The sequence below is a fragment of the Sander vitreus genome, chromosome 16 (genome assembly GCF_031162955.1).
Source record: "Sander vitreus isolate 19-12246 chromosome 16, sanVit1, whole genome shotgun sequence".
Taxonomy (NCBI): domain Eukaryota; kingdom Metazoa; phylum Chordata; class Actinopteri; order Perciformes; family Percidae; genus Sander; species Sander vitreus.
This window is the reverse complement of record NC_135870.1, coordinates 16,044,493-16,057,574: the sequence shown is the minus strand read 5'-3', so window position 1 is coordinate 16,057,574 and position 13,082 is coordinate 16,044,493. Positions and strand designations below refer to the sequence as shown.

Sequence of the window (13,082 nt, the reverse complement as noted above, 5' to 3'; positions counted from 1 at the left end):
AACAGCACAGATACATGAGAGGGCATGCTTTCTTGGGATCAGTGATGCTGCGAGGTGGAAGCTGAGAACTGTCAGCATCCCTGACTGAATATCTTTTGAAAGAATATGTTGGTTTAGTATTCAAACCTGCACTACCCTATATTTTCATAATAGTGTGAAAGGGGTCTCTCATAGCGACGAATCCAAAGAGAATTGTCACACAACTCTGCAGTTCTCCTACAAAGCGTTTTGGCATCTTTCAGCTCATTGTTTTGATTTTACAACCCACAGTTTTACTGTTGTGGTTCACTCTCACCTCTTTGAGCATTTAGCAACTATTTCTCTCTGGAGTTGGTGGCTTGAAAGATGACTCCGAATGGTTATGTTGATGCGTGTCTCCAGGATGTGTTAACAGAAGGTTGTTTCATGTTTACCATATCAACTTTATAGGGTGATGAAATGTCTATGGTCTACAGTTTGTTGCTCTGCCCCCATTGTTTAAAGTCCCCATTATGTTACAGTATGTCCATTTATCCTTGGAAGGCTTGCTTCACATTCATCTGTTGAGGGAGGAAAAGGTTTGTTTACCTTAAATCTGAGTTTCACACGTGCAGGGTTTTGTGACATCACAACTAGGAAGCCAATCATGGTCCAAATAAGAAATGTACACACGTGTGATGTGAAAACTTAAAACCTCCAGTGCACATACACTAAAAACAGACAGAAGATATCTTGTGCCCAGCAACCTATTGAAATGAACAATATTTGTATGTTCATAGATCCTTGGTGAATTTAATCTGGTAAATGGAATTTTTTTTAAACCATATCAGACACAAATTACTGTTTCAAGTAAGTATTTTAGACATCAGGACAATGGACGAAGGTTAAAAAATGAAAAAAATGAAATAAAGAGTATTAAGTACAAATTCAAGCCAAGCTCTGAAGCCAAGCTCAGACCTACAATACCTATTCTGTCACTGCCTCCTCATAATAAAGGTACTATGGAGTTTCTCAGCTTAGTGCACCTCAACAGTAGGCAGGTAAAATGGAAATGTATGTTACAGTTTAACCACAAGACTCCACATCTACCTTTCTCAAGACCTTCAGGTGCAGTAAACACACCTCCTGTTCACAGTTAGCTCCTCCCACTTCCTGCACACCTGCATATAAGCTCACCTGTCCTGTAGCATCAGCAGCACAGAGTCTCCTGTATTCCTCTGGATCCCACTGTGCATCTATCTGAAGAAAACCCTGGTGAGTAGGATGCTTTTTAAGGGGTTATTGCAATTAGATTTATTAGAATTGATGATTTAAGTAATTTCCAACAATTTATTAAGTTTAATAGTTGACATTATGAACAAAAATAAGCATTTGGAAGAAAAAGCGTCTACCACTTTCTAGGAAATTAATCTTATCTTTCTGTTCACTTTCATTCAACGGTTGTCATCACAACAATTTGTCAGCTAATGACAAGGTGATCTAAACAAAAAACGAATGAAATGAAAGGCCATTTCCTGCTGAACAAAGTGTCTCCTTGTGTCACTGGAATTCACTCTGAATATTTTCCCGATCATTTTCCCAAGCTATATCTTTCATCTGAACAAGGGCCGTCTGTCTCCTGCTGGGTCCTTTGTAGTCTTGTGGGAACGGTGTTGCAAGGATCAAGTGACAGAGAGACAGAGAGGTTCCCTTGACTGCTAATCTACAGAAACACACACACACACACACACACACACACACACACACACACACACACACACACAAAGATACTGTCCTGTATATGTTTGACATCGATCTATACACTAACTAGTCACACTTGATGAAGTCCAGAAAGTAATGAACACCTGTTAAACTTAACTGAGGTTAAAAAGTAGGGAAGAAAATACTAGGTATTTACAGTAAACAAAGTTACTTCACTAAAAAAAATGATTTGCGTGTGAACTGGATTTGAATAGAAACATAACTTTCATAATCTTTTATAACATTTAACCACTTCTCCATTAGTCTAAACCTTTAAGAAAGCTATTTTGTGAAGCCACTTTTTATCTCCTCACTTTATGTTTTTATGAATACTCTATTAGTCTCTTCTTGAATATAAAATGCACTTCATTATCATAGTAATAGACTATATGAGAGCGTTCTCAGTCCCGTTGAGAGGCTCTCCTTTGACCCAGGGTTGAGCTGTGCTCATTTACATTTTGATTTTACACTGACTTGAGTTGAAGTTGCATTTGAACAGAGCCGAGACGAACAGACTGAAGTGGCTCTGACTGTAAAGTCAGTCATTTCTTCAATGCAGATGGTTCATTTTAAAAGCCACTAGCCGGCCATACGTACACTCCTTGAAAAGACTCCTTTCATCATTTTCAGTGGGGCGTTCAGTCGTCTTGAATCTAAGGCCCTACTTGTATGTAAGTCTAGCCAAATGCTAGAATAAAACACATTTGCTTAAGGGCCACAAAAGAGCTTTTCCACAGCCAGATGTCATGTAACACTAGCTTTAAACTGCTGCAATAAGTCAAACAGTCTTGCATTTGAAGTTATGTATTTTCCTTATGACCTTATAGCTGTAATTTGAAAATCCATCCACTCTCTATTCAGAGTGATAAGCCCTTAGTAGCTGTGATGGATGTAACATGTGTAATTGTGCTTGGGTTTCTCTCGTCATGTCTTGCCTCCATTTTGTCTTTACAAGTTCACCAACATTTCCATCTTTGTGTCCTCACAGCCACCCATCATGGCCTCCAGCATGTCGGTGAGGAGCTTCTCTATGAACCGTCAGCCCTCCTTTTCCAGTCGTTCTCTGATGGACACTGGCCGCGCCCGCTCCCGTGCGTCGGTGTCTTTCGCTGCAGCTAGCCCGCTGAGCCGTTCGGCCTCCGTCAGCCAGGATCTCAATGGGCCAACCAGCCTGCAACTTAATGGCCTGCACGGCAACAGCGTCAACGATAAGGAAGCCATGCAGAGTCTCAACAGCCGTCTGGCCAACTACCTGGACAAGGTGTGATTTATAAAACAGTAGCAGCACTGTTATACTGTTGGTCAGCAGCCAAATGGGTGATGGGTGTATCTCCATTTGACACCATGCAGACAAGGATCTGACACCACTAGTGGCAAGCTGAAACACTCTGATCATTAAACTGTTTCTCTCTCTTTGTCTTCCTCCAGGTGCGTTCACTGGAGCGCTCCAATGCAGACCTGGAGGCCAAGATCAAGAAGCTGATGCTCGACCGCATTCCCAAAGGCCATGACCTTGATTCCATGATGGCCCAAGCTCATGCTGTTGAGCAAGAGGTAGGCATGAAGGGCCATGGAACCACACCAGACACACTGTACGTCACACAGACCGGCAGCCAGATTGCAAGTTCTGTTTTCATGAACAAAGCTCAACGTTATGATGACATTGGTTATTTTACAGAGACAAAACATTCATGCAAATGTGGACATATGATCTTTTAGCAGGAACTGCATCATTAGATTCATCAGAGGCAGAATTACACCTACACTTAATCTTTGAGTTGTACCAACCAGAGCCTGAGTGAAGTCATTATTTCTGCCTATTTTGACCAAACAGAAAAAAGTTACAGTTTAATGAAGATGGAATGTGTTACCTTATTGGATAAGGATTCAACTTTTTATTTGTCTTTTGTAACACTGGTACTTTCACTGCCAGTATTAACGAATATAAACATGTGAACACAATACATGAAGCACCAAATGCACATGACTTCTGTATGACTTTAATAAAGGACGTTGATGTCTATCATAACATTGTTTCTCCCCGTCAATATTTGTTAGGTGAGGAAGAGGACCTTGGAAAATGCTCGTCTCATGTTAGAGATTGATAATGCTAAACTGGCTGCTGATGACTTCAGAATCAAGTGAGTGATTCATGATTACAGGATGAAGATGAACAACTGAGACTGTTTTTGGTTGTCTTAGTCTCTTTTTTTACATTATTTACTGAGCCCGTTAGAGTTTAATCATTGTCTTTGATTGAGGTTTATACATCTGCTTCATGCAGTAGCGCACATTAGTAATAACTGTGTGGCATGGGAGCATTAAATTAATACTAAAATGTTAAGTATGTGTTACGTTTTAGTGTGATATTGGCTGAACTGTTGAGGTATTTAATGCAAATTCCTATTAGAAAAACATCATAATACTTAAATTTTTGCTTCAACCATTCATTTCCTACTTTTCCCCTGTAAAGTCTTGAGTATTTTGTTTAATGAACGTTTTGCAAAGAGATGTCATCATGAGATGGAACTAGATCAATACGAATGCTTTTCTTCTTTTTTGCAGACAGAGCTTTCAAGTTTAGATGTAACTTTATTAGGCACTTTCTATTGCAGTTAAAAAGAAAGTGAATAAATATTATATTTTTCTGCCTTTCTCTCCATTTATCTGGACTTTACTTAGGTGGGAGACTGAGCTGGTGATGTGTCAGTCTGTGGAGCGAGACTGTGTTGCTCTGAAAAAGGCCAAGACGGACCACGAGCAGATCATCGCCTCCCTGAGGGGAGATCTGGACAGCCTGAAAGAAGAACTTTACTTCCTCAAGAAAAACCATGAGGAGGTAAATCTGTCTTAAAGCTGTCTGCCGGTACTAGTTTCTTATCCCTTCTCTTTTCTTCTTTGCCCACATCTCTGCAGGTCTTTTACAGTAACACGCTGTTATCAAAATTACTTCTCTGTTACTCGACATTTGCCTGATCTCATTTTCATGGCCCTTTCTTTTATTCTACAACCTGCACTCACAAACAACAAGTTGTTTGATATATCGGGCTAACCCAGTTTAGTGGACTCAAGAGGTCTTATTTAGAGCCTAACCGGACAGAAAATAATGTGTGGGGAGGGGGGAAGAGAGAGAGGTGGTCCTCTGGTTACTATAGACAAAAGAAGCAGGTAGATCTGGTTTCCCAAACCTTCTCTTTCTGCCCAATCAGCTGATCCGAGGCATCCGGACTACTGTCCTCTGGGGGGGATAAGAAACTAAGATAAGTTTACCTCCTCTCATCAAGAGAAGGACTGATCTCCTGCTTACTGAAACAAGATGTGAATAAAACTGCACCGAGCCAATACATGACCTACTGCAGATATTGAAAATGAATTTGACTAAATGAGACTAGATCACGCATGCTTCTCCTTCCCAAGCAAGGATACAATGAAAACAATAAATTATATAATTGAACTTTATTGTCCAGCAGAGGCTGGACATTTTTTTATTTCAATATCATTAAAACCGGTTTCATTTCCGACATTTTTTTTACTATTTTAATCATTTATTACAGTACTTTGTGAACTTAAGACTTTGGTAAACTCATTTCAAGCACTGAAACAATTCGCACAACACACCATAAGTTAAAGTTTATTTTCAAAAGAGATTTAAGGAATTTGAAAAAGTGAACATCAACGTTTCAGCTTTAGCGCCTAATTATCTCTTTACACAATGCTCTGGAAAAAAATGTGGGCCTTACTATACGGAAAGCTGAGTTTGTTCTGAACATTTTAATATGAAATACATGGGGATCGTTTTTTATGAAAATACCCTCAGACCTCAGATGGTTATAAACAAATGTGACATGACACAATGTCACAAAGATCGAGAGTGAAAGAGATTGTGTGTGTGTGTGTGTGTGTGTGTGTGTGTGTGTGTGTGTGTGTGTGTGTGTGTGTGTGTGTGTGTGTGTGATTGTAAGTAAGCAGAGGTAAGGTGAGCTCTGCATCATCAACTATTAATGGAGAAAATCTAAATTATGAAGATGTCCTCACATCCTCTCTGCCACCCTGCGGTGTCGGATTCACAAGACTATCCCTGGTTCCATATGTCATTTGTATATTCACACATATGGTACCATTTTTTTGTAAACAACGTTTATGTAGCAGTGACACAATGCAGTGTTCTTTTCATTCACAAATACACATGAGTATTCATTACTCACATACTCCCCCCCCCTCCACCCCACCCGCAGGAACTAGAGCAGATGAAGTCCCGTATTGCCAAAGATGAAGTGAATGTGGAGGTGGACTCGGCCAGCGGGCCAGAACTGGGCACCATTCTGTCTGAACTGCGCTCCCAGTATGAGGGGATTGTCAAAAAGAACAAGGACCAAGCGGAGCAATGGTACCGCAAGAAGGTGAGGGCAGAGAGCGCTCAGCTGATTTATTGAAATAGGACTGCAACTAAAGACTTTTGTCATTAAAGATTTTTTATTTTTTTTTGGTGTATGTCCAAAAATAGGGAAACAATGCCCATCACAACTTCTAAGAGGCCATGGTGTCTTTAAATATCCAAAACGCAAAGATATCTTTTTTTTTTAAAGGAGCAAATCCTCCTTCCTTTGAGAGAATATTTTTCACTGTTTTTGATTTAAAAATCATTTCATCTCTACACTAAAATCGTTTGTCAGTTAGTTACACCTGGCAGTGAAATCCTATATATCAAAGTTTTTATCAAATGGCCGAGACAAGGTTAGACACACATAGTACAGTACATGCATTCCATGTGAGTGTGCATTCCTGTGTTTATTTTGTGTAGCTGGAGAATGTGCAGAACGAGGTGAAGGAGAGCAACGAGGCTCTGAGAGGAGCTCAGAGCGAGCTGATCGATAGGCAGCGCTTCCTGCAGACCCTGGAGGTGGAGCTTGAGGGGCTGCACAAACAGGTGAGCGGCTACACCTGAGGAGGGAGGTGACAAGTGGAGCAAATGATCCCATGAACACACACAAGAGACGTAAAAAGACGGGGGGTTTTCCACTTTGGAATAATTTGTTGAAAGAAAACTGCTGAAGCCTTACATGGTTGTGTGTTGGTTTGAAAATAAATGTGTAATATTTCTCCATTTGGAGCAGTGAAAACAAAACCTAATACCTATAAGGCAGTGCAAACACCACAACCATGATTTTGAAATATGGTTATGAGTATTACCTTTTCACAAAGCCGCAATTGTGTTAAAGAAAGAGTGGGTTTAGAAGGGATTTGTCGAATACCAACACAGAAAATCCTTACAGTACTTGAGATTCAGTCTCAGTGACACTTGTTTGTTGAACTTGACATCAACGTCTGAGAATTTCTTTGTTTTTCGCTTTCTTAATCCTGTGTTGACAGTAAACATGTTCTCCCACGCTGATAAGCCGTACGAGGACATAGTGGATTCAGTTGCTAAACTGTACGGGGGTGAGTTTCGATGGTGAGATTGGTAGGCTAATCGTGTCTGAGCAGTGAATGTTTGTTTTGGATGCCAAAGCCTTGTCAGCTCTCAGGTATTTGTTGATAATGGTTTTGGGAAGTAATTTCAGAATCAAGAGACACTGAGCTTTGAGTTCTACTGAAAAACACCCTCTAAGGAAATGTGAGGAGGTTGAAAAGCATCAATTTTTAATACCAGCTAACATAACAGAATTCTGAATAATTTTGGGACATTTACTAGGTCACCTGTCATTTAACTTATAAACTGATATGATTATGGGCAACATTAAAAGCACACAATGGTAATATTAGACCCAGGTATGTGGATAAGTTAGGTCAGCTGTCATTATTTTCACTTCTCTCCTCAGATAGCAGCGCTGGAAGGTAACCTGGGTGAGACAGGTCAGAAATACTCTGCTGAGATGGAGCGGCTGCAGGCCACCCTGAGCCAGCTGGAAGACGACCTCTCCCAGCTCAGGCTGGATATGCAGCGCACCAAGACCGACTACGAGCAGCTCCTCCGCATCAAGCAGAACCTGGAGATGGAGATCGCAACCTACAGGCGCCTCCTGGAGGGAGAGGAGACGTGAGTTTTCACCATCCTCATGACTGGATGAGAGCTGAACTGATGCTGCATTTCCATCACATAGTACGGCATACCACATGTTCAGGTGCCGCCGGAAATTCCGCCGGATGTCCCTCATTTCAGGCCAGATGTCAGTCACCTTCTGCTTTCTTTGTGTTGGCATTTTAAACTCTGGTCAATCTATGAGGACTATGGTTAACTGCTCCTCAGATCTCTGCAGGGTAAATTGAGACGGCTAGCTAGACTATCTGTCCAATCTGAGTTTTCTGTTGCACGACTAAAACAACTTGAACGTACACATGTTCCACCAAAACAAGTTCCTTCCCGAGGCTATTTTGCAGCGGCACCGTCATTGTGTCCGGTGCTTAAAGCCGCCCAAGACGATTGTGATTGGTTTAAAGAAATGCCAATAAACCAGAGCACGTTTTTCTCCTATCCCAGAATGCTGTGTGTACTAGCCAGACCTTCCTTCGAAGAGCTGTGGAGGAGCGTCTGGCAATGCGAGACTAAAACACTGCAGGCCACTGATTGGTCAGAGAGCACCGTCATTAGTGCGACACAGGACATCCTGCACAAACCTGCCATTTTTAAATAGCCAGGCAACCGTCAATACCGCTTGAACAAGCGCATTTCCTGATCTATTCCTAAGTTATTGTCTTGTTTTCAAGTCAATTTAAAGCTATTCATTCTGACATGTTTCCTTTCTGCCCCTCAGAGTCAAGGAAGTTCCTCCTCCACCAAAAAGTGAGTACTTGGCTTCTGATATTTAACTGATTAAAAAAAGGTCACAATGTCAGAACATCAGAATGACTTCCACGCACAGTAATAGTACATCAGCACAGCAAAGATGATCATCTCACTGATCATTCATTTATTCTGAATGCATTTTATTACAACCTGAAGGAAACAGCAGGGAGGTACAGTGTGACTAAAGCAGTAATGATGGAGATAAGTAAAGCAAACTATTCACAAATGTTTATGTTGTAATTTGACAGAGTTAAAGTGAAACTGACAGGCAGACACAAACTTACACACCCAGGTGGCCCAGGACTAATGATTGTTTTATGGACCTCAAAACAATGCAACCACCGCTAACAGCTTAACTCCTATAGCAACAAATGTGGGTGGAGAAATGTTGTAACTGTCTTTTAATCCAATTGACTCATGCCTTGCAGCTGGATTAACACGCTTGAGGTGTTTTGGTGTTTAATGTTCAACATAAAGACAACACAAAAAATGGCTGTGACGCCTTTAAGAGTCCCGCGAGACAGGAGAGTTGAATAGTGAGAATTGTACATCGTCCTTCATCTGAAGCTGTCTGACACAACATCTTATTTGTTACAGTTCATACACATAGAAGTTCAGCGTGCAACCCATCAAACTGAAAACACACTACATCAGGAGAAATAAAACGGAGACAGAGCAGGGACTGAGGAGGCCCTACTCAGGCACATGATTCAACACAAAGTACAGAGGAATATGAGATTAAAAAGACTCATCTCATTTTATAGGTCCCATCTTATGCTCATTTTAAGGTTCATACTTGTATTTTGGGGTTTTTACTAAAACATGTTTACAAAAAACACATTATTTTTTTCATACGGTCCGTCTGAACATACCTGTACTCACCCTCTGTCTGAAACCCTCTGTTTTAGCACCTGTCTCTTTAAGCCCCTCTCCTGAAAAAGCCCAGCCTGCTCTGATTGGTCAGCATTTCCTTGTCCTCTGCATCTACACTCTCTGAGTCTCTGCACCGTCATTGCAGCCAGGGAATGACTGTAACAGCACTATAGGGGCACTTTTCTACCTATAAATAAATTTAGTATAGTTATGACATCACAACCATACAGAACTCCTGTATCATTTAAAGGCCCCGTTTCTGAATACGGGCTGTGTGCATTCTTCTGTCGATTTAGCGTTTTGATTCTTTCACAGTATTTTTATAGCACCTCAACATGCTTTACAATCAAAATAGACATGGAAATCTCACTTCTTACAATATGGAACCTGTAATTTCCCTGCTCATCTCACTACTTCTAATGTTTTCTCTCATTGCATCTCTTCCACCTCATCGTATCTCTTCTCACACTGTATTATTTAATATTTTTGTCATATGATCTCATCTTCACGCTTCAAATTGTTTTATCTTTTTTCTTCTATTTTCTTTTTATTTAATCTCATATCATCAAACTTTTCTCTTCTCCATCTCATCACGTGTCATCTCTTTTAATCGCAGCTTACTTTCTCACCTGTGTAAGTCTCATGTGATCCCATTTACTGTAAAACTAATCTCATTCTAAAATCATTCATTTCTCCTCTCCTCTCTCCTCTTCCATATCATCCCTTCCCATCTCATTTGATCTCATCTCTGTCCGTGCAGAGGAGCCTGATGTTCGCACCAGGAAGATTGTGAAGGTGGTGACTCAGACGATGGTCAACGGCAAAGTGGTGGACGAATCCAGCGAGGTGGAGCAGATCGAGGAGACCAAGAAATAAGAAGGGAAAAGGAGAGAACAGATAGTAACGGATGACAAATGAGACAGGGATATGCAAAACAAAAAAAGAGAGGGAGAAGAGTGTCATTTATTCTTGCAACAGAGAAAATATTGTTTAGAATTTTTGAGGGGAAATTACACGACTGTGAATGTTTTGTGTTTTCAGAGGAATGTTTTCTCACAGTTGAGTTATTAGTGACACTTTGTTCAATCAATTGTTTCTGGAGAAAATGCCACAAACATATACTGTATGTCCAGTACTACTATAGCTATGCATGCTTAATCCAATTTAGAATAGAAATGTGTGTTTTTGTGTGAGAGTAACTGACTAATAGCCATCTTCATACTGTTTTACTAATAAAATGCTGTTTACTGTACTTTAACAAGATATTTATTACTTAGTGTGAACAACTTTAGTAAGATAATACATACTTTTACTCCTTTTACAAAAATGTTACTGAGTTTTATTCATTTAATTGTCTTTGCTGTGTTTGTACGCTGTCTAAATAAAGTTTCTTTAATTCATGGAATGTTTACCCCATCATTCTTATGTCACTCAAAATGAACATTTTATGGCTTTTATACTGAAATCAACAAATGCCGAAATGGACTTTGTTTTTGGGCTGTTATGTCAGTGAAACCTGCTCTGAGTTTCTTCGGTGTTGATCTAGTTGCATAAAAAATGTCTTGACTTTACCTTTAAGAATAGAATAAATACTTATGGCACAGCAGTTTTTTTTATTAAAATGCCAACATCACCATGCTAACAATGACAATGCTAAGGTGCTGATGTTTAGCAGGTATAATGTTTACCATGTTTGCCATTTTAGGTTAATGTGTTGGCATGCTAATATTAGCTAATTAGCACTAAACAAAATATTTTACACATTTTACTTGATGATAGAGTTAGAAGAAACATCAGGGGACCATCATAATCAGTAGGATTCATCCTATGGGGACCATTTCATGGTAATCTATTCAATAGTTCTTGACATTTAGGAAGACAAAGAGGGTGATGGGGGGCCCCACCACCCTATAAATAATTCCTATAACTGGCTGATATAGAAGATTAATTAAACGTTTGTGAATATAGCAAACCACAAACTACAGGCTGCTTCATTTCTTACTCTTAAAAAACTGTTAAAATATTGTGCTCATCTATATAGATTTTTTTTTCTTACTTTTAAACCTTCCATGACCATCCCCATCCCTTCCCCCCACTAATGTCCCATTTTCAATGTATAAGATTTGTGTCTCTACTTTGTCAGAGAAATTATCTAAAATGACTGACAGTTTTGGTTTTTCAACACAGGTTTATTTTGTCTCTGCTCCACTTGAGATACTCTAATATATTTGATGCTCCCTTAAAGAGCACGTCCTGGGCACACACAATAACCCCACTGTGACTTCCATCAACTCTATTAATTAGGGTCATGACCTTTTTGACCGGGGTCACCATGCTCCAAAAATCCTCATGAACAAAAGTCAAAAGAAAACCAAAATGTTTGTTCACATTGACATGGCAAAAACAATTGCAAAACACTTTGCTATTGATCAACCACTCTACACTTCTGCCAAGCAGGTTTTTGCAATTTTCAAACTTTTTGTTGTTTACAAAGCAAACGTGATAAATGATTGGACCAGCTGAACGTACAACAACAACAACAACAACATATCAACAGGCTACCTGAGATCACACATCATACATTCAAAAGGCAGTGGTCTTAAAGCCCCACAACATAAAGTGAAACTGGCATTTTAGATTTAATTAAATTTGGAGACCTTTAAAAAACAAAAACAAAAAAACACATCCTGTGTAGAAAATGGTGCCTTATTTTGGATGTAAGGACTAAATGTGAATCCTGAAACACTGTTGACTCCAGCCTCAGGTTATCCTCATGAGCACCTTGTTGTCCCCAGACATTTAAAATAAATAAAGGCACGGTCTGTTTACAGAGCAGTTAGACAGATTTGTCAAGAACCTACCCGCCCCCCCCTGTTTCTTGGTCGGACGACTCAAAGAGTCATAAAAACACAGACAGAGAGTCAGGTGAGTCAGACCGAGCACAAACAGAGAGACAGGTGGTTAATAAAGTAAGCGAGAAGAAACTGAGAAATGTCTCACACTGGTGCCCTGTGATCATGATGCTAAAGAAGACTTTGTCAATAACACACGCCCATCATAATAACAGCAGTAACAGTATCAGCAGTATTTATTATTGTAATGCCTTGCACATCTACCTTTTTAATCAACTGACCCCTGAAGGTGTCTATTTTAGAAAATGAGAATGCCCTCTGTACCCCCTTTAAAGGAACAATTTTCCTCAAGTGGTAAGTGTCTGTGTGATGAATGCCAAACTCCTACCATTGAGAGTGAACCTATGGCATTACATCTGTCTTTGGTCTGTACGAACAGTATTTAGGACTTGATAAATGATGTTGTTTATAACAGTATACTCATTCCTGAAACAAAGAAAGCTGCACTGGGAACAGGTTGCATCATCTCAATCCTTAGCATCCAATCACCTAGGTAGTAGAAATAAGTCTGAAGGCTGAGACCGAATACAAGATTATTTGCGCATAATCACATAAAGATTTAGAGAACTTGGTACATATTGAGACAACAATAAGAAATGTTGCTGGCAACAACAGTTTGTTGCTGCAGGCACCTTTGTTTCCTAAACAATAGGTTTACAGAGGAAATTTCTTTAAAAAAAGGAGCTGCACATTGAGCCCGATCCACAAGCAGAAGCTTGTTCATGTTTTCACAAATCTTTAAATGGCGGCAGGTAGAGTACACAGGCAGTCACCTTCTGTCTTTCCTCTGTTTT

General features: G+C 39.9%; 1 protein-coding gene across 1 annotated transcript; it reads left to right on the top strand.

The window, feature by feature from the left end:
- Window positions 1–1,148: 1,148 nt before the first annotated feature.
- On the top strand, window positions 1,149–10,776 carry LOC144531539 (keratin, type I cytoskeletal 18). The gene is made up of 10 exons (XM_078271740.1): window positions 1,149–1,233; window positions 2,708–2,980; window positions 3,148–3,273; window positions 3,778–3,860; window positions 4,402–4,558; window positions 5,955–6,119; window positions 6,521–6,646; window positions 7,539–7,756; window positions 8,472–8,500; window positions 10,137–10,776. The coding sequence occupies exons 2-10, from the start codon at window positions 2,717–2,719 to the stop codon at window positions 10,250–10,252; spliced, it is 1,284 nt and encodes a 427-aa protein (XP_078127866.1). The 5' UTR covers window positions 1,149–1,233; window positions 2,708–2,716; the 3' UTR covers window positions 10,253–10,776.
- The last annotated feature ends 2,306 nt before the right edge of the window (window positions 10,777–13,082 follow it).